Here is a 22,102-nt window from a genome sequence, read left to right on the forward strand (position 1 = left end):
GCTGAACTCAATTCTCACAGTCATTCCAGCAGCTGGAAACTCTGCCAAATGCTATAATCAACATAGACAGGTCGAGAGGCTGAGGCAACAATTGCCCGTAGAGGGTCAGATCTTATTCTTGTGTGATAAGCACAGATACCAAACACCTTCCAGAAGCAGCTCTGCAACGTACTGGTTGTTAACTACCTGCTTCTGCTGCCTGGAGTTAGAGATAAGCCTGGATGGGAAGACAAGACTAATTCATAGGGTAATTCTGGAAGATCTAGAATACCACACGGACAACAGCGCTGGGTCATCCCAAGTCTAAATAGATGAAAAATCAGTCTTGGTGATTTAAAGTATGAGAGAACCGCAGCAGCATTGGTGTAGGTACGCTCGTAGGGCTTTGAGTGAAATCAAACAGGGATTGCCACACAAGCTGTGCTGCTTTTCCACACGCCCATGTCTTACACTAGATGCTCAAAAGGTCCTTCGCAGTGAAGGTCTATGGCTTCAGCAGAACTCAGGCTGCAGAAGACATGGCTCTAGTTACAGATACTAGACAACCCAAGTCTAGGTTCCCCACTTTTCAGAGAGTCAGACGTATCTTCTGCACATCACATGCGTGCCTGAGGGCCTGTTGGCTCAGCACAAATTGCAAGTGAAAAACTCGGGGTATCTCAGGTTGGGTGCTATGCTCCACCTGGTGCATAACTATCAGAAAAAGGCCATAAAAATGCAGCAATATTTATAGGGGTCAGATGGCATTCTGAAGGGGCATTCTGGCTGTCTCTGCATGACTCTACTGCATATTTATAAGGCTTGGTTTGAATCACACAGTATGAATTTGAACATTTATTGTTGTAGGCAATAATCATGTGTTGAAATTTAATGTGTGGTGAAATTACAATGTCTTCCAAACTATATAATGTGCCAGACACAAGCCCCCAGACACAGCAATTTCTAAAAATCACAGTAGTCTGTTGGTATCAGGTCAAACATGAAAATTTTTTTAAATTATAGAATCACAATAGTTAGAAGAGCAAAAGACCCATTACACTGAGTTCACCCTGCCGGCGGGCCAGCGTGCTGTGCAATGAGAGGGGTCACTTCTCATATTAGACCGAGTGAAACAGATACGGTATTGTTCAGATATCATATTGGCGTTTGATTGATCTTAACTAAAAGGTCGAGAACAGGCAAAGGGGAAAAAGAATATTTGAATATAAATGCATGCTTTTCATAGTTGTTGAGGGATTCAGGTTTTTTTTTTTGCACTACAGACATCATTGAAAAGAGCCTCTCTGCAAAGCCCTTGGGAGCCTGCAAAATTTGATACTGTTCTAACTTCCCCCACGCAGAGTGACATGGTCACTGATTTTAACATTCAAAAGATAGCAGTCAGCATCCATTACATACCCCTCAAGCTGCACTGGAGATATGTGACCTAATCCTAGATACATACATGAAAGTCAGAAAGAACAGACAAAGCCCCAGGGGCTCCTCCAAAGCTGAAATTCCTGCATCACTCAGAAATTCAGGGCTGCATACTTAAGAGGAAAATCGAGCCTTCAACATGGAAGCCTTCCTCCAGCATTACCATAAACCAATTTATTTGGCGAATGTCTTGTAAAGAAAGGGGAACTGGAAACTTGAGAGCCCTTTGTAGGTACAAAGTCCGTACCTCCAGCCAGCAGATCAGACTGGCCACGCTGGGAGAGAAGCCACATTATATATGCAGATATAACAGGTCCCTTGAAGCAAGGTTTTTCTTTGCATGAATATCAGGTTAAAACAGAAAGAGATTAAAAGGTACTCTTAGTTTCTTTCTACTACACCTACTGTGAACTGCAGTCTGCATGTTCTAAAACCTCGTAACAGTACAGGGAACACACCTCCTGTTTGCAGAGCTAAAAGAAGGGGGAACTTCTCCTGAATGTCAGGGACAGAACTGGACTTCCCAGAAGTCCTGTTACTTCACTGTGGTACAGATCCTGTGTGCATCTGGGGACAAGGTGACATATCTGTGTCGATCTCGAGAAACTCGAGGCTCACCAAATCAGAAATTGTCAACATTGCTCCGCTCTGAGCCCAAGATGACGTTTATGCAAGTCCAAAGACATTTTATATTACAGTTTTCCTGAAAATTCTTATTCTTAGGCACAGTACACAAACACAGTCATCACGGTCTTTTTTAAGCACAATACACGAATGCAATCGTCATGAAAAAATTCTCTCCTCTGCTTTCAAGACATCGTTTGTAGCATTTCACAGCGCCTAAGCTAGAGCCACAAGAACTGTTGTTCCCAGAGATCTGAGCACAAGGTATCGAGGTGGCTGGCGACAGAGGAGAACAACTCCTGTTCCATCAGTTAGATACACAGTCAATGCAAATGGCAACGTGCAAACAAGGTCCTTCTGCATCTCGACACTCCTGGAAAAGTACAGTGAAGGAGGAACAGCCCTATAGTTCATCTCAGAGCCTAGCCAGGCAGGCCCTCCATCCTAACAGTATAATATTCCTGAATCCCACGATCCAATGAAGCTGTACCCTTCACACATGATGAGAACCAGCCTTTAAGAGAGACACAGACTTACAACTATTTTTTACCGTCCTATTTTCAGAAAGAAATATATCCAGCTAGGATGTAAAAAATTCTCCCTAGGAAACACCAACATGAGAACATGTCTATCCATGCAGTTTTTTGGGCATAAAACTGCTCACACAAGAAGGGAAACCGTCTACTATGACTCTGCTTTATTCCATCCTGTTCCTTCGGACAGGCCAACAGGGCTTCACCACTCAGTTCTGTGCCACACCTTATCACACCAGGCCATTCTTTCTAATCGCTTTTCTCCTCATTTTGTTCAGATTTTTCTTTCTGACTGCATCTAATTTAAAGAGCAGTAAGGATATCATGTAGTGGAAGGGTTTCATTTCTCATTTTCGTAAGCTCCTAAAATTCATAATATCCCACAGAACAATCACTTAAAAAAATTACTATTTCAATTTGTGGCTAATGGAACTTGCAGAACTGGAGTAAAAGCATTTAACATTAGCTCAGTTTTCAAATTGGTTTGTTCATTGGAAGACTCCTTAAATTACTTAATCTTCAAACTGTTAGTGATAAAACAAATGTGCTCTTATCTAATCTGCAACAAATCTTTCCCAAACTGTTACTCTGCCAACTGAGGAACATGCTACCCTTTAAAAATTTATAACAACTGCAGCTAATAAAACCAAGGTTTGGAACCACCTCAGTTTATCTTTGCTGAAACAATATGAGGATGTTCAGAAAGCTCTTTGCCACATCCAGAAGAAAATTGCAGTTGAGCACAAGACTAGAGGCTTTTCTTCTTGCTTATGCTGTACTACTTTATTACATGAGAGATTGATTTTTCAAATATCATTGTGACTTTAATTTACAAACTGAGAAATATTCAGAAAAAACTACAGAGGTAGTATTGTAGGTCACAAATACTAATTTCAGTTGAGTACACACCTTTGTACTAAGTTCCATTGCCTTCTAATAAAGCTCTAGTCACCATCTGAGCCCACGCTCAAGCTGTATGACTTCCCTTAGCCGGGAAAGGCAAGGACTGATATATTTGTTAAAAAGCTTTAATTAACTCAGTATTTGTGATATCTTTGATGCATCTTTTTATCACTACCCCTATTCCACCTGTTAATAGCAAAATATTTTTCTCTGTTAATCCACAAAAGTTCTCATTGCCATACTATTGAGGGGCTGCATTTGATTTATCCCCATCATTTTAAAAACAAACCTCTTCTGTTAACACAATTTCCCTTTCTGTTAGACAAGACCCATTATAAAGTCCACACTGTGTTATTCTCCCAAGGAGTACAGCTTGTTATCGGGTCATTATCAACTGGTACACACTACAATTATTTTATGCATGCAAATGGACGAGCACACTTCATTTTCTGTAAATACTGCTCCAACAGACTATGAGAGATATACCACAAAAATCCTCAGATTTGAATCTTGTCTGCACTTTCCTCTAGAACCCGCCCGTTGACTAATTAAATGATGGCCAGATCCACCCAGGAATTCTAAAGCTGAATGTAAGTCACGCATTAACTGCTAATCCTTTGATTTGCCTTCCTGTTTAGAATTAGAGATCCATCCTGCAGCTCAAGAAACTCATAAATAAAGAAATCTATCAGGCTTTGCTGACACATTGAGTAAACACCTGCAACTGAAGTGTCTTGTTCCATCAGAAGGAAATAAAAGTAATTGGTAACCAATTTGTTTCTGCTTTCTTTCATCTGCTTGTTCTTATCTACAGCCCGTTTCATAACTTCATACCCTGACAGCCCCCTAAAACTGGGTAAGAAATAAATAAAACATTTAAAAATAAGAGCACAGATGAGCTACTAAAGAAAGGCAGCACTACTAGTGTAATATGATTCCCCAATGATTGTTTCTCAGTTTTATTGTAACTGTATTTAAGAATCTTTTACATTAAATGAGAGGCTGCTTTAAGTCTTGCATTAGACTGGATCTGACAACATAGCAGCAAAGTTAAACTAGTTACGATAAAATCTTATAAATAAGGAAGAGTTTAGACAAAAATCGTAAATAAGTGAAATCCATCTCTGCTCCTTAAAGGGAAGCGAAGCCATGAGGTAATAACTCTAAGAAACAAAGAAAAAGACTGGAACCAAACTTCATCCAGTGGGTAATAAATATAAGAGAGACAGTGCCACAAATGAACCTGGAAGGGAGCTTTGTAGAGAGAAGAGCTGTTTTCTCATTTAGCACGAACCACTATAAATTGTTTTAGTAGAATGCAGACCATACAGCAGTCTCTAAAATTGTATTTTCAGAAGACTAAAAGAGTGCAGAGAATAGCGTGCTGAATTCCCTCTGCAATGCACGACAGAAATGCATGTGCATGAATTCTGATCAATGCAGAGACTTGTATCACTGCCAGAGCTATAACCTCTCCAGGACACTTGCACAGTTATTACTGGGACTATTGCATAAAAGCTAGACTACACAATCAGCTCCGGCTTAAATCATCTAAATGTCTCTGTTCTAAAACATCTCTTTTACTCTAGAAGTCCTAAAACCCTCTGCGCTGTGTGTAGTGTGCTAATTTGTGGGATGATATCAGGATATGACATGCACTGTAACCACCGTTGTCAAACAACAGCCTCCTCACTACAGCAGAACTCCAACACAGAGGTGATGGTGGAAACAGGCAGCAAAAGGGCACCAAACTCCCTTAAAAAATATTAAATTCTAAGTTTCCCTCAGAGTCAAAAGTCTAGCACATAGCACCGACGGTATTTCCTTCTCCTTTTTGTTACCTCAGTAATTTCTGCCTGTCTGTGCGCTCAGGAATGTCCTTGGCCCCCTGACTGGCACTTGCAGCAGACAACACACGAAAGTGCTCCTTAAAGGCTTCTTTTCGAAATATGGGCACTTGACATATTAAAACTAGATGTAAGCAAGCTGGGAGTTAATCAGGATTTAATGCATCTGAAAGCCAAGACATGGAAGCTGCCCAATAAGGATTTTTTACTACGGTATTTCCCCTACTTCTGATTAAATGTATAGTGTCTCAAGGGATTCAGAATCACATCAATGTTTAAAAAAAAGATGGGGAAGAGCAGCTGAATTAATTTGGAAGATAATCCTCCTTCACCTCCTTTGTTCTGTTCTCCATAGAAAAGTTCAAATGTAAGGTCAATGAAATATTAAGATATCAATTTATTTCCTATTATACCTCAGTCCAGAGCCCGTTTTACTAAAAAACCCAGAGCCTTGAGACTTACCCATCACAGAAAGGAAGGCTTTCGCTCTTGCTGGCTCCTCTGTGCTGTCCCTCAATCTCGCTTCACAAATGTACATCCCCACATCAGCAGACGTTGGGTTGGTGATAGTGAGTCGTCTCCCAAAGCTGCTAATGCCACTGGTTATTGTGTCTCTGTTTCTCTTCCAGGTCATGCTTAGCCTCTCGAGGGGTCTGCCAAGGTTTAAAAAAACAAAAAGTACAACAATAAAACACATATATACAGATTATAAACCTTCTTAAAAGTCTTCCTTTATCCCTCACATTCTCTATGAAGAAGCAGATGCATACACGACCTCCACACTACAGACTGCTCAAGTGGCATTACGCGAGTGCAGCTAATTGATACAGCAATAGAACTTAAGTGCTAATAATTTCATATTTCTAAGCAAAAGGAGTAAATACTGCTATGGGAACCAGCTGCATGGGAAGTGCTTTCATTATAACTCAATTACCAAAACAATATTAATCACATCAAGAAAATCTCTGCCCTCAGAAGGGAAAGTGAATCAGTTGGTGATCTGCTCAGGCGAGGATCTCAACTCTTCGCCTGCCCTGGAATTCTATGCTCTTCAAGACCAGCTAGATGGAAGCAGAGGAGGAATGCTGTGACCTCTGTATTACGGGGCATTGCGAACAGTTGAGCAAGAATTGCTGTAAAATGAGAGTCTGTGATAAATTACTTCATAAGAGATCTTTGTTAATTTATTTACTAGGAAGCACAGACTGTTCAACAATACCACCTTTCATGTCAACCGGCAATATAGCCGAAATATAATTAACCCTTAACTTCTTCCTTAAGATAATGTCTGCTGACTGAGCAACACTCTTACTTCTTTCCCTTACCGTGTGAGTCACAGGTGGGAAAGTAACTCTGCCTATATCCTTATTTGGCCAGAAAAATCAATACGTTTAATTCAGTAATGTTGGACAAACAAGATTCATAAGGTTACTTTGAAGAGCAAGCGTTCTGCTTCAATCATTAAATTAAGAAAAATACGAAAATAACTTCCTATGTCCTTCTCAGAAAAGGATAGTGCATTCAAATGAGTTCCTTATAACCCCGCTGCGGCTTTGACAATACCTTGCGTTGGCCATGCACTCCAGCGTGATTTCGCTGCTCCCTGCTACAACACTAGTATTCTGCGGAGGGATTACAATGACAGGAGCCACCGTGTCAGAAGGGTCTAGGGCACCTGCATGGGCAGAAAGAAACCACGTGAAGACTCCCTACATCTGCAGAGAGGACTGACATGTTCCAGGCAAAGGATCTTGTCAAGCAACACAGCTGCAAATTTCTCTTGTCGGCCTCACCGCGGATTTTAATCTCCTCACTCAGGGGCAATCTTCAGCATGGCCATTTTGGATGGCTTCTGTCATACCATACGCACACTCTGCTTCAACGTACGCGGCTTCGTATCATTCAAAAGGCATAACTCGCAAGAGCTGCTCCCAGATGGAGTGCAGGGCCATGCTCAAATAGAGAGCAAATAAATTAAGCATCCTAAAGGTTTGCTATTGTTGAGCACTTTTTATTTTTATCAAACACTTGCTGACTTATTTTTAAGACCTTTTCATGTTTTGTTTAATCTTACCACTCCCGTACCATTTCAAAAGAGTCTGCCAATACTCATGTTAGTTCTTTAAAAAGATTTTACACACCAGGGAACAAATATAAAATTAACAAAGCAGCATATCACAGCAACTTCAATCCCTTTTTCTTATCAGGAAAGTAAATAACCTAAATCTGCTACTCTTTTGTGAGGCATCATACTGTAAATAATTTAGCTTATGCAACAGTCAGCAGACACTTAAAAAATGGTACAAAGACTGCTTGTAAATTTTCTCTGTATACATTTAGTAAGTGAATTAAAATACCCATGTATTCATAGGTACTTTGCTTCAAGCAACTCATTTGGGAAAGAAAAATTAGCTATTTTTTAGCTTGAATAACAGAGTAATAAAATTTTCTAAAGATACAGAATCCAATAAACAAATTATAGGGAAAAGTAATGAAAATAAAACTAAACTGATGGAAAAGCAAGCCAGTTCATCAAGTGTGTTCTGCACAGGAGGCTAACCCGTGCCCATTAAGCAGAATGGGAAAGAGGCAAACGCAACGTATGAACCTTGACGCTCTCTTTTACGGTAATTCCCTATAGACTAGAAAATGGATAGACTCTTTGTTTATCTCATACCTGGCATGCCAAAAGCCATGACATTTGATTTCAGTTGTTAGAAAGACAAAGGGTTTGGTAACAGGGTTCAGAATGTTTACAAGCTTTGCAGATTTCTGAATTACTGAATTTTCACCTTTTGATGGTTTTGTAATTGATAGCAAGTAGTGCACTATGGGAGATGAAAGCATGTAGTATAATCTACCATTTTAAGAATACCACCCACACATCAGAATAAATTCAAGCATCCAAGAATAGTACTTCAGGAAGTGGTAAGCACATTTATTTCTTCCCATAAATGTGCTGTTGACCCATCACAGCATCTACGTGCAACTCATATGGGATCTCAACAAAAAAAAACCAAAAGAAAGCCTTTAGTAGATTTTACTTTTGCTCAGCAACGTTCCTGGAAATATGATGCTACTAAATCTATTTCCTAAGAAGATTTCCATGGTGGTCTTACAGGGACTCATGAGAGGAATTTTCCAAACAGTAATTGAAAAAAAATAGGAAACAAGCAACAACTGGATTTCCTTGTTATGATGAGAAGTAATGACCTCAGCATCACTGTTCATCACTACTTCTGCACAGGATGAAGGTTTATTACAGAAAATGCTAAAAGATCAACAAAAAAGGTACTAATTTGGCAGTAATCATTTCTTACCTCCATCTGGAAAAGAGGAAACACTTCTTTGATTTATCAGCTCCCCTGAAGAATGGCTCAAACCCACTAAAACCAGCCAAGTTTGCAGCTTTGTTTTGTGGTGGCTCAAAATCTCAAAGGAAGAATTTAGTTTTACTTTAGAAATCTTGATAGGGCTCTGGATCGTGGGATCTGTGTGTCTGCTCACCCTTTTGGAACTCCAGCCTTTTGTTAAAATCCACAGGCTGGAATATCAGAATAGCCAGGCTCCTAATCGAGATAAGGAGTAACACTGTGATCTTGTTTTGATGACGTGCCACAGCAAATCAGGCTTCAGTTGGGTGTAGAAGCTAGAGAGCTATTTCTAACAATCAGATAACGAAAAACTACCCAGACTTTCCAAGTTTCTTATCCTACCTGTCAATAAAGCCACTCCATCCCTCTCCTACCTCCTAATGCACTATAGTGACATGATTTTACTTGACTGGTGCTACACCAAAATACAATCCAGAATGTCATTGTAAGTACACAGACATTTTCTTTGAAAGTCCTTTGTAGAAGACAATTGAATTTTTTCTCCTTTTTGCTGTTCCTTTTTTACTTCAGACTTTTTCTTGTCCCAGCTATCTAGGTCTCAGCTGTTTCCTTCTGACTTTTTGTCACCTCTTACTCCTTTCCCTCAAGCAGGTTCTCTGCATTTGTTACTGACCATTTCCCCTCCCTGCTACCCCATGGTTTCCTATAGATGTTCCACGTTATTTAAAAACTGCTCAATATCCCATGTATCCCTTATTGTAATGATTGAGCTTCAGTCTCCCTGAAGGAATATTTATTAAAAACACTGAAATGGGAAGGCAATACAAATGCATATGAGAACACAGTTACAGTGAAACGAATTTGCTACCAGGGGACCACCATTCCCACCCTTTCTTCTTTCCTTTCTACCTGCTTTCTGCTCTCGACTACGAAAGCAAAGGGAAAAACACTGATCCCAGAACTGTAGCCAAGGGACACCTTGCTCTTAGACATAATGAGTCTGTGGGGACCTTGTAGGAAGCTACAGAAAAAGGCTGAATGGCCCTTAAGCGATGTGCTTTTAATCTGACTCTAGTACTTAATAGGTGAGCGGACAGAAGGTCTGCAGCAGGCAAGAGTCCTAATCCAAACAGGGACTTCTGTCCAACAAAGAGCATTTTCTGTTTTATTTTACACTGTATATCCATTTTAGCCACAGCACTCAAAGCATTTCCTTCTGCTTCTAAACCTTCTCATTAGACACTGTCTAATGAGATACTACCAGTATCTACTAGGGCCCAGTAACTGAAGTGCGTTCAGGACCAGTCCCAACCCATTTTGTTCGCTAAGCAGAATATTAAGAGTTGGATATGGATGCTCGGATTGATCTCAGAGAGATATAAGGCAAACCAGCCTTAACAGAAAGTGTTTATCTCTTGAAAAGAAGTAACAGCTTAAGTTCAGACTTGACAGAAACAACAAGTCTTATTTTTGAGGCTTGCTTATCTTTCTCAGCCCTCTGAAAACACTTAATACGAACAAGGTGACCAGCAGCAGGAAGGTTGACCCTCATTTACCTAGGATGAGGTAGAGCCTGGAATGCTATGTTGTCTGCTAATCATTCCCACTCTTGGTGTTAATTACTACTGCAATAACCTCTCAGTAGTGTCCTGTTTTCAGGCAGGAGGAATCTCACAGCACCTGTATCCAAAAATGGACTTACTCCTTTCTATTATGAAATTTGTCTACAGCAGAAAAACACTTCACAGAAAAGATCACCTGCACACTACTCTCGAGCTAATGGAGAAATTGAATACTGTAACGGAGCTTTGAAACCACTTCTAAGTTATCATGGGAGAAAAAGATGAGAAAACCTTTGCCATAAACTTCCTGCAGACTTTCAGACTTGCATGGCATGCAGAAATGCCTGTGCAATTACTATGCAGGATACATGCAAAGCTTCACATTACCAAATTATGGACACCTACATTAGAGAAAAGTGGAACAGGAGATAAGAGTCCACTAGGAATAGCAAAAATATTACATGTAAATAGTCCAACATTACAGCATCGAGAATGTGCATCTCTGTCTGTGTGACACAGAATATGAGAGGAGAAATGACAGTCATGCAGCATCTCAAGATGCTTGAGGAGGGGGAAAAAAAAAACCCCAACCTTACAAATACAAAACTTTCTAACAGAATACACCTCACTTTTTCCAGCCACAGCCTGCAGATGTTTTGGATTATCAACCCGTAATGGATTAATGCCCCTATCCCCTTCCAAGACAAGATACACAAGAGGAATAGGATCCTGATCAATCATAGATTAATTTCCCTTCCCCTTTGCAGAGCAAGATGCACAACAGGAATTGGAGCCTGATCAACAGACTAGCAAATGCTGACAACCACCTGTGGGCATGAGAGAGAAGCATTACGCAAATAATTAAAAAGTGTAATTCTCAATCATAAAACCCTATCCTAAAACATGGCTCATCTATTTGTACCCTACTCATTAGAGCGATTATTAACTGGTTATACAATAAGAGCACTAAGCTAATAAAAGTTCCCATTTCATTTCTTCACTTTTATTCTAGTAAGGATTGCATTCATTCTCAAGAAAATACGTGGTGCTGCTGTGCACTGCACAGCTCTCTGCTCAGATTTCTAGATGCAATGAAAAATAACAGAGGCTTTGCAGTGAGGATTCTTAGCCACATTTGTTTAGTTTAATGAATAACATTAAAACTCCAGATGGAGGATTTTCTGAGACAAAAGAATGTATTTTTAAAATAATTAGCAATCTAATGGCACAGAGTTAGTGCATGAAGAATTATGACTTTTCAGTATCCAAGGATATCGTAAGACCCCTCAAACACATACATGTTAACATAAGTTCTGATCTTCAACCTTTGAGAAACCAGATTCTGGACACAAAAAAGTAAGGAAGTAATAATAATAATTTTGCAGATCAAATTTACAGTGAAAATGGCCTAGTTGTTTGAATCAATCACAGCAAGTAAACTCTCAGATACACATTCCTCGTCTTGATCCAGACATCAGACATCACAACATATGAATAAAACACCAGATGTGAAAAAGGTTTACAAAACACAGTACAAGCAAAACAAGTGAACGGTCTAGGTCAGTTCCATTTATTGACTCCATATACTCTTGTCAGTGTGACTAAGCTTTGTCAACATCAGATCAAACATGATTCACTTCCTGCAAGTAAAATAAACTAAAAAAAAGGTAAAAAAAAAAACCAGAGCAAAATAGAACAAGGAGACCACGCATTAAACACCTGTGTGATGGCAGTTACAACAGTACTTCTGATGCATTTGACTTTGGAAAATAAAGTTACCCAAAGAAAATCACTACAAAACGTGTGGTTTACCCAGCTAAGCTTGCACTTCTGCAAGCAGTTCAAAATGTGTTTAACTTCAGGTACTTGCTGGTCTGTTTGAAGAGAGTGAAAACACTCACAATTCCTAATTTAAGATATATATTACAGAAACAGCCTTCAAGAAGAAAAGAAGCATGACCAGCACACGCAAGGAGGTGATTCTCCTCCACTACTACCACTCTCCTGAGACCCCTCCTGGAGCACTGCGTTCAGCTCTGGGGACCCCAACACAAGAGGGATGTGGACCTGTTGCAGCAAGCCCAGAGGATGGCCACAAAGATCATCAGAGGGCTGGAGCATCTCTCCTCTGAGGACACACTGAGACAGTTGGGGGTGTTCAGCCGGCAGAAAAGAAGGCTCTGGGGAGACCTTACAGAAGCCTTCCAGTACTTAATGGGGGCCTACAGGAAAGCTGGGGAGGGACTTTGTACAACGTCATGTTGTGATAGGGCAAGGGGTAACGGCTTTAAACTGAAAGAGGGCAGATTTAGATTAGGTAAGGAAGAAATTCTTCGCTGTGGGGGTGGTGAGGCACTGGACCAGGTTGCCCAGAGATGATGTGGACGCCCCATCCCTGGATTCAAAGCCAGGCTGGACAGGGCTTTGAGGAATCTAGTCCAGTAGAAGGTGACCCTGCTCATGGTATGAGGGATGCAACTAGATGATTTTTAAGGTCCCTTCCAACCCAAACCATTCTGTGATTCTATGAAAATGGAAAAAAAATACATTAACCATGCAAAACATTGGGAAGAAGATATCTGATGTGTACGGAGCTTTGCTGTAGCTGCGTTGGAAGCAGAGGACTAGAGAACCTCCTGGGTCAGCCTTGGTCCCTGTCTCTCTGATATCCCATCATTCACTCCTGTCTCTGAAGGTACTGGGGCCTTTGCTAAAAATATTGAGGTTTGTGTTTTTTTTTTTTTTTTTTTTTTTGTTTTTTTTTTTTTTTTTTTTTTTTTTACACTGCTTTTCTGGTTGGAAGGTTTCCTAGGGTTTAGGTTTTCAACCTGATAAAAACACTGCTAATTTCCATCTTAAATGTATTCATGGCCAACGTACCCCATTTGTTCTTCTGCCAAAGCTGTCCTTTAGCTTAAATAGTTGTTTTCTCCCTCTGCGATGTTTACGTCCTAAAGTATTTATAGGAAACAATCATACTCCTTCACAGCCTTCATTTTACTTAGCTAAACAAGCCAAACTTTTCTCCTCTGACAAGTTTGAAAGGATTCACTGAAAAATATACAAACTAAAGAATAGCAAGGGCAAAAAGAAAAGCCAGGATCACACTACAAATGTTTCCATATGTTTAAACAAATAACAGCCATGTCTGTAACAGCTTTTTTCCCCTTTGTAAGGACTTTCAAACAGACTGCAAGAGCTGTTGGTTTTAGCCCCAGGGAAAGATTAATGGAGAACTCCTCTACCCACAAGATGACTTATACCCCTTTGTGCGCAGACACTACAGCAAAGAGCAGCTTGATGTATTTTATTAAAAAAATAGAGTCTAAAATACAGGTTGAGAAGCTTCTAAAACCTGGCAGGGAGCTTTTAGGGTCTATTTCTGGGCATAATGAGACACAGAGAACTAAGCACAGTTGATTTACAAATGGAAAATGTGTTTTATTGGCATTGTGGTGCCCAAGGAAAGGAGCCACCGGTGGGATGGTTCCTGGTAAGACACGTCTCTCCAGCTTCTCTCTCACCACTTTTGCTCCATAACTGGGATAGGGATGGGAGATCTGCCTTTTTTTCCCCTCTGATTTCTTAATTTTTTTTTTTTCTCCAGGCCATTAAGTGCAGTTGACCCAGAAATCACTATCTGAGGATGAGTCCTCCACAAAACAGACATGTTCTTCCTCTTTTCTATTACCTGAGGTCTACAAATCTACTCAGTCTTTTTGGACTACTTCAGAAATAAATTTCAAGTGTTGACCCATGTCGTTTTAAGGAAATCAAGCCGCTGCTTAGTTACACAGCTCCCTGTGATGATTCAGCAGCTAAATTCAAAAGCTGACCAAATTTCTGCTCCAACACTCCAAAATTCCCTTCTCACAACTCTTCGTGCAAAAAGAGCAATTTGGAAGTTCAGTCTCTGTCACTGACCTGACCTTCCCCCATGCACAGTGAGAGGTTTCTTTCTGCCTAGAAACTTATCATCCAGCACATCATTAGAGCTTTTAACATGAAAAAATATATAGCCTCAAGCTATTCCAGCTAAAGAACACTCAGGTGGCTTTTCAATTCACCAGATAGCTTTAATATCGGCTATATAACTGGATAGAGTGTGTAATCTTATTCAACAGCAGTTAAAAGGGGTGGGGGGGAAATCCATGGTCTAGCAGTGGAATCTATTAGCCTCAGATTCATCTTCAAAGTGATGCGAGAGACAACAGGTACAGCAACCACTGCAGGCAGCTGGCAGGGCGAGCGGTGCCTCTGCAGCCAGCATCCAGGACTGCTGGGTTTTTAGCGGTATAATCCAAAACATGCTTACGTTTAAAAAGATTTTAAAATAACTCATCAGTGGAAATGTTTTTTGAGAGGCTGTATATTTTTATGATGCACTTTAAAAGGATGCTCCTCTTACGATGCACTAAATATAAACACGCGTGCATTTAGGAGGAGAAAACAGGTTTGAGGGATCTGGCAGCGGCTGCATGAATTACTGCAGCAGACAGCAAGAGTCACTTTCTCCTGAGGACAAAAACGACCTTTTAACATCTTACAGCCTTTGCACTTCATGTATCTGGATATTTACCACTTGCTTTCTTAATAAAGGTAAATTAGGTTAATAAACCACATATCAGTAACTGGATGTTAAAAGAACTAGAACAGCCAGGACATTAAAAAGCCTAGAACTGTCAGTTTATCATCATGTCCAAAAATGCAAAATTCGGTGGTGAGGCAAGAGCCGAGAGAAGAAATGAAGAAGGAAAGCTGAACTGGGGACATGGCTGTCTTACAGGGATCAGAGAACCGCTGCGATTTCAGATGCTGCAATTCTCACCAGCAGATTCTGGTTTACCGTCAAGCAGCAAGAAAGAAAGAGAAAAAGGAGACAATAAAATGCTGCCCTCTATTTTCAAATACATCTTCATACATGGCTTTATTTTTTTTTAAGAAATGCATTCTTAACTCCTTACTTTGGCACAAATCACACAACTGACAAACTAGTTGCTGCTGCTTCTACTCGTAACAAGTTTAAACACTGTTCTACTTTGAATTGAAAGAGTGATAACAAAAAAAAAAGGAAAAAAAAAGACACTCTCATCTATCCTTCACTGGACTTCAATAAAGAAAAGCATCTGCAGTGACTTTGGGGGAAATTATTTAAGAAATGGCTTCCAGAATTTATAACAACAGTAATTGAAGCACTATTTTCACGAGGAAGATTTAAGGCTCAATACGCTCAGTAGAGCATAAAGCAAATACGTACAATTGATCATATGTGAGTTCCTATGATCTATTTCTTCGTAGCATTTTTTAAATGAATGTGGCATTGCAGCACGCTGAATGCTGACACTTGCACGCAGATTCTGATCACCTGCCAAACAGTCCTGATGAAGCGAATATTAACACCAAAGTTCAGTGAGGCTCCAAGTTTTAAAAAGGTGGAGTTCTCTGGCATCAACTTAGATTCAGGAGAATGCTATTAGTTATCTGGCAAATACACAAAAATAATAAATATTATTGGATTTTAGAGATTTCCTTAGGCCTGGGTATCTACTGTACCTGGCTGCTTGTTTACAAATCTGTGATCTTCCTGGGAGATTAGAGGAAAGAAGTTAAACTTGCCTCACTAAGAATAAGCAAAAGTCAAACCTGAGTGTTCCACAATTAGTCTGTCTTTCAGAACAAAAGGAAGGACTTGTGTCACAGGCATTTGGTGCCAGTGAACGTGTGCAGGCCACCGAACTGGCCATCATTACCTAAAAGCGTACACGAGACACCCAGCCAAAGCCACGCCAGCACAGCTTTGCAGTTACTGGATAAGCGAGGTGTTGATCAAAGCTTTCTCCAGAAAATCCGCTCTAAGAACGGGGATTAAATTCGCTACATACAAACATCGTTTGAACTTTAAAAAGGCAAAACAAAAAAAACCCAACTCTAAACCAAGAAACAACTGAATTTTAAAACCTGTATTCAGACCCTAGACGCTGCAATGCTACAGGCAGGGAACAATTTATGAAGGCTTAAGGGAGAGCACTTCTACAGAAAGTTACAACATTGAGCTAAACAGGCAGTGTTGTTCTCTGTTGCTGAACTACTATTCAAACCAAGACACACTCACTGAGCAGCATTTTAAGCTCAAGGTCAACTCCTGCTGCGTTCTATTTATATATATACAAGAAGCATGATTTGGGATCCAGATTGCTACCTTGGTCCCAAAGGTCTGCTATTTCCAAGCCTTCACATGACGAGAGCAGATCTGAAAAACAAGATACCCCACAGCCTTCTTCCAAGAGCTAACTCAACCAAACATATGAAATGACTTGTCAAAATAATAATATGTTGAGAAATAGGTTATCGGGGGCCTCAGGTCTACTCCATATGGTCTAAAGTTCTGCATCCCCCGACCGCATTGTGCTACTTTTTCCACTTTCTTCTACAAAGGAACACAATCCTTAATAAAAGTAGAGTTGTTCAAGTCACAGAGACTCAGAAGCAAATAAAATTTCATTTATATATTTAGAGTACTGTAAAACAAAAGAGCGGGGCAAAACCAATCACACAGCAGAGCTCAGAATCCAAAGAAATATTTTTCTATCAAAAGAAAGAATTTTTCTTTCTCTTTACAGCACAGATGTTCTTCTAAATAAAGTGCAGCTTTCCCTTTGCAGACTTCGTGATTATCAATCTTCGGTTATTTTATAATATGAGGTTGCCTCACACCTCAACAGGGAGAAAAATACACATTGCTGCATTTCCTCTGTAGCAAGAACAAAACGACTGTGAAAGCAAAGAATGTTCCAAAAGAGCAAACAATAACCCAGCTAAAGAAAAGTCTACAAACTTATTCATTCAAAAATAATTCCACAGATGGATAAGCATTTAATTTTGTGAAGTGAGAATAAACTCGCGTCTCTCTTCTCTGGAAGATGGAATAGGTTTTTGTAGCTGCCTATTTATACACAGCACATAAATGCACGCTCTGAGAATGCTGCGGGTACTGTAGAAAGAAATCTAAGGGGAAGTTATTACTCAAGGCTCTTTGTTAGTATTTCTGCAGTATGGTAGTGTCAGCATTGTTAAAAATAAATTGTTAGTCGTACCTTACTTGGCTAGTACAAATGCCTTTTGCATTAATGTACTTATGATTTCCTATCTGCTGCTCCCGGATAAGAGAGGAGTTTAAGAGTATGATGTCTTTTCGATCTTGAATCGACTTGTCCTCTCTCAGAAAAGGGCTGGGTCATGTTTTCAGCTGTGAGGATGGTAAACAGCCTCTCCTGCTTGTGACAAGGACTCACTGCTTCAATAGTGAAAAACAGAAGCTTATTTCCACAGGGTGCTCTTGTCTCCCAGCTCATCCAAAACTTTGCATTTTGTGCTGCTTCTTATTTGAAATTTCTATTACCATAATATGACAGGGGGATGTCACAACAGAATTAGAGTTAATAAGGAAAATTAGGATGAATAAATGAAAGTTCAAATGAGAAAATGGTACATTAGGAAATGTACCATCATTTAAGACATGAATTTATATATTGTAGAGATACAAGTGACATCTATTTCACTTTGGTTTATAAAGAAATAAATTCATCCCTAAGTTTAGAAACACACTCTCACTTTCCAAAATGTCTTTAGGTTATTGGTTTGAAATTAATTGGCAATGTGTGATTAGGCAGGACACAGCAACGATGTTTAGATTTAATCAACCCATTTCGTTCAGGAAAACACCACCTGACAATATGATTCTGCAATCTGGGTTAGTGCAGAACTACCAAACATCAACGCACCTAAAGCAGTAAGGAAATACTGCAGGGTCCACTCGACAAGGCACTTTTTCCTCATACAATCTCCTGAAATAACAGAATGCAGTAGGATGAATCACTTCACGAAACACACACACAAAATGTGTTTAGATATAGATTAAAATTATCCTAAGGAGCAAAAACAAAACCAGAAGAGCTGGCTGTGGCCAGCCCCTGGAAGCGGCATTCGGTAGGGGATGCCCATTAGCCTACGACACCAAGCGAGTTTTGCCTTGTTGTGCTTTGTCCGGCTTTTTGGTTGTGGTATTAGTCCTACGAACTCAGAGCATCCGCACCCAGCTTCAGCAGAAGGAAATACTACACGGACAAATCACACGGAGTATCAAAAGCTAGCACTGGCCTCTACAGGCTACGGAAACCACTCTACGGAGCGTCGCGTATTGATCTACGTCCTCTCCTCTCCTTCCTTTCACGAGTAATTATGGAGAGATTAAGGTGTGGCAGATCATTTGGCTATTCAGCAGCCAAAGAGTTTTACAGCATAAACCAAATCTAAAATCATGTGTTATCACTGAACCACAAAATCTGAGAAAACTCAGAAATACCAGCAGCATTTCAAAATAAACCATAATCTCTGTCTCCCACTGCCTCCCAAAGCCTGTAACCCCAAACAGAAAGAAACAAAAAAAAAAAACCCCGAAGTCTGGTGATATATAAAAATAAAAGTACAACTGAAGCATTTTTGACATTTCTCTATCACTCTTAAAAATAGTAATAATCTCGAGCTATTGAAGTTGCTGAAAGAAAATAAAAATCAATGTATTTTCACTCAGTGCTTTTGAAAAAGAAAAGGATCACTTGGTATTTCAGAAAAATGCTTTAACGCAGCTTTGTAACAGAGCCCACCATAACTTCCACATAAAGCAATTCACACTCAAGCATTTACCGCACGCCAGAACTCAATACTTGGAAGGGATACAGGCAAGACTGCACTTCCCAGCGTAAAGTGGGCAGAGCAGTTACTGGTACCAGTACCGCATCCAGGCTCTATGAGCAGCTGCCCCATGCTCTCGTGGCATACACACAAGGAAGTGACTCCAGACACATCTGCTGAGGCTTTTAGACATTTAATAAAGCAATTTATTTCACACAACAGGGACATGGCCTTGGCTTTATGCTCTCCTTACCTCTTCGCCTCAATCCAACATGCAACGATGCAGTCGAGGGTGGGGGTTTGTTGTTGATTTAGGGGAGGATGGTTGTGGATTTGGGGTTTTTTTTGTGTGTATGTGTTCTTTTAATAACATACATGGAAAAATGTGCAAGCTTCAACTTCAATGTGTACCCAAAGCTCTGGGAATGTGCCCTTCTAAGTGTTTCTCTGCATTTCCCACTTTTGGGCTGGTCACATGGTTTACAACCACAGGCAGGATCAAAATGACCAGATTTCCGAAAAACATTAAGAATCTTCTGCAAATCATTTTAAACTACTCAAATCTGTCTTTGCAAGTGGTAAGTGGTTGAACCTTCCTTTCATACAGGCAGGTATATTTTATAGTGAATCACACGTATCTCTCATAATTAATAGTAATACCAAGGTAAAAGACAACAAGAAAAAATAGCATCTTACAAGTCAGTTTATCTCATACAGAAGAACCAGGGTCACCAAAAATGCTTTAAAACGACAACAACTTTTTGTTGTTTCCAATTCCTCTCTATGCATACCAACACATAAAACCCAGCAAAGAAGGGAAAGGGGAGAATTTTTAAAAAGCTGATTTAATTCTGCACAAAACCTTTACTCCTACCATTAAAAAGTACAATTTATTACCACTGGAGAGCGTAAGAAGTGCTCTTGAAAAATAATAACTGCTTCTACCAGCACACCAGAGACCTCTACAGAAGATGTAGGAACCATTATCTCCATTTTACATGTGGTGAAAATGAGGCAAGGACAAACATTACTGAAATGAGGCTACAGCAGGTAAAAGGCTGACCTGCTTATTACAACCTTTTAACATTTTAGGCTATCCTCAAATACAGGACGGGTAACTTTTTTTCTTTCCAGTCTCTAGCTGGAAGGTGATGCTGCACAATATCCATGGGGATCGTGCATGCTCTGGAGCTCTCTCCCTTTCTCACACACTCCGTTTGCAGGTCAGTTCTCAGGTGAAAGATTGGTTAGTGTGATATAGCAATCTAATTAAATTCTACTGCAAATTTTCTGACAACAACTGAAGTAATTCACAGCATCTCTGGTCAACAGCGGACAGGATAGGAGGGGGAAAAAATAGTGTATTCTCCCAGGTTTTATCACAGGCAATGCCAGCATGACAATAAAACAGACAATTTGCACTTCTCAGAATTATTGTTTCAAGCTGCCTGCAAACTCTGGCACATGTCACCACACCAATTTCACTGAGCTTTAGCCATTAGGAGCATTACAAATTAATGTCTAAACCCTAGATCATAACGTACAATAAGGCCATTCCAACAGTGAGTTACATTCTAGTGTTAAAAATCTGCTTTCCTGCTTCTCAGTCTCTCCAGTAATTTTCTGCCACATCTTTGTTCTGTACTTTTTCAAAGAGATCAAACGTGTATACACAACATTTAAACATACAAAATCCAAAATGAAAACCAGCCTGAAACATCGCAGGGCACGGGTTCAGTCAGTGTGTAATTCTGCAGTCAGCGAGCACTTGGACTCAGTGCCCAGCCCTGAGACCGAACCCAGGGCAGGAGACACTGAGTCCTTCCAAGATGCAAACCAGCAGCAGCTCTTTGTCTTCCCAGTTTCCGTATGAATAAAGACGGGGCAGCGTCATACACTCAAAATCAACTCCCGGCTGCTATTTACTTCCACAGAGCAGTTGGAGGAGCATCAACCCCAGCTGGAACGTGGGCCAGGGCTGCCAAAAGGGCAGGGTCGGGGCCCAGAGAGCACCAGCAGGCTCTGCAGCCATTTCCTCCCCCCTGGGTGTCACCGCCTGTGGTCAGGGCCAGCTCTGATATTGTGCAGCTGTATAACCTTGGATCAGGCTGCTGGGGAAACAGCTCAGTTGTGAGAGCTGTGTGAGCAAGAGCTGGGAGAATTCCCAGGCCGGTCCTCCACTGACAGAGGAGCTGCAGTTCAGCTCAGGACCTTGGTCCCTGTCTGCGCCGTGCTGTAGGTATGCTTGCACCCAGCCCTGTACCCAGCTGACTTGACCTCCTGTCTTTAGGTTGGACCTGCTCTGTCACTATGGATTTGTCTGGTGATGAGTGCACTATGTCCCTTCTCCAGGAGGACCTTACTGCTGCCTTGCTGTCAATCTCAGCTCCTGACTCTCCTCTTGTGGTGGTACCAGCTTGTCCTGGTTGGACCCATATGTCTGTCCTTTCCCAGGGGTCTTGTACTGACAGATGTATCTGCAGGATGGGATTAAGTTCCCTAGGCCACCAGAAAGAAAAGGGACGCATTAAATACTTTAGTACTTAGTATCTCACTCTCTGACATAGCTTTGAAGAAGATTCAGCAATCCATGAAAAAAATATTCCTTCTAATGGTGGAATATTCACATGAATTTGATCTTGATGCTCTCCAGCCTCCGCAGATGTTCTCCTGGCCACCAAGGTACTCCTCTGCTCACTAACAGAGTGGACACTGCTGTCTCACTGACACATGCATGTATACATCTGTATACATTTGGACTGCTTTAGGGTGGGGTTTACTAGACCAAGGACTAAGAAAACCAAAGAGTGAGCAATACCCTGAATGCTGGGGATGCATAGAATGAGCTGCCAAGCATCATAAAAACTCCTCTTCTTCATAAATACTCCTGGTTTTGAGTCTTTTTAGAAGAAATGTTATTAATGTAGTTTTATGACAGCTAGAATCCTCAACCCTTATAACATCACAAGAAAGGCATCCAAAAATGAAAGGGCACATTCAACAATGCACAAATATATGTTACCATTATTTGATGATCAGCTTCAGGTTAAAGCTGTCTGCCTTGAGACTGGAGATTAACAGCGATAGCTTCTTTTAATGACTGTAGAAATGCCACAGTGCCTGCCAATAACAACTTGAGCAATGAACAGGTTGCTATAGAATGTATTGTTTATGCACCACTGACTGCAATC

At 40.5% G+C, this 22,102-nt stretch overlaps 1 protein-coding gene across 1 annotated transcript in view; it reads right to left on the reverse strand.

Moving 5' to 3' along the window:
* Positions 1–22,102, reverse strand: part of SDK1 (sidekick cell adhesion molecule 1) — a gene marked incomplete at its 5' end in the record, with an annotated part of 284,258 nt that overhangs the window by 146,744 nt on the left and 115,412 nt on the right. Inside the window, 2 exons of the mRNA XM_010138858.1 lie at positions 5,786–5,976; positions 6,887–6,998. Coding sequence (XP_010137160.1) covers positions 5,786–5,976; positions 6,887–6,998 — 303 coding nt within the window. The remainder of the gene's footprint in view (positions 1–5,785; positions 5,977–6,886; positions 6,999–22,102) is intronic.

Source organism: Buceros rhinoceros, unplaced genomic scaffold (assembly GCF_000710305.1).
Source record: "Buceros rhinoceros silvestris isolate BGI_N320 unplaced genomic scaffold, ASM71030v1 scaffold4876, whole genome shotgun sequence".
Lineage (NCBI taxonomy): Eukaryota > Metazoa > Chordata > Aves > Bucerotiformes > Bucerotidae > Buceros > Buceros rhinoceros.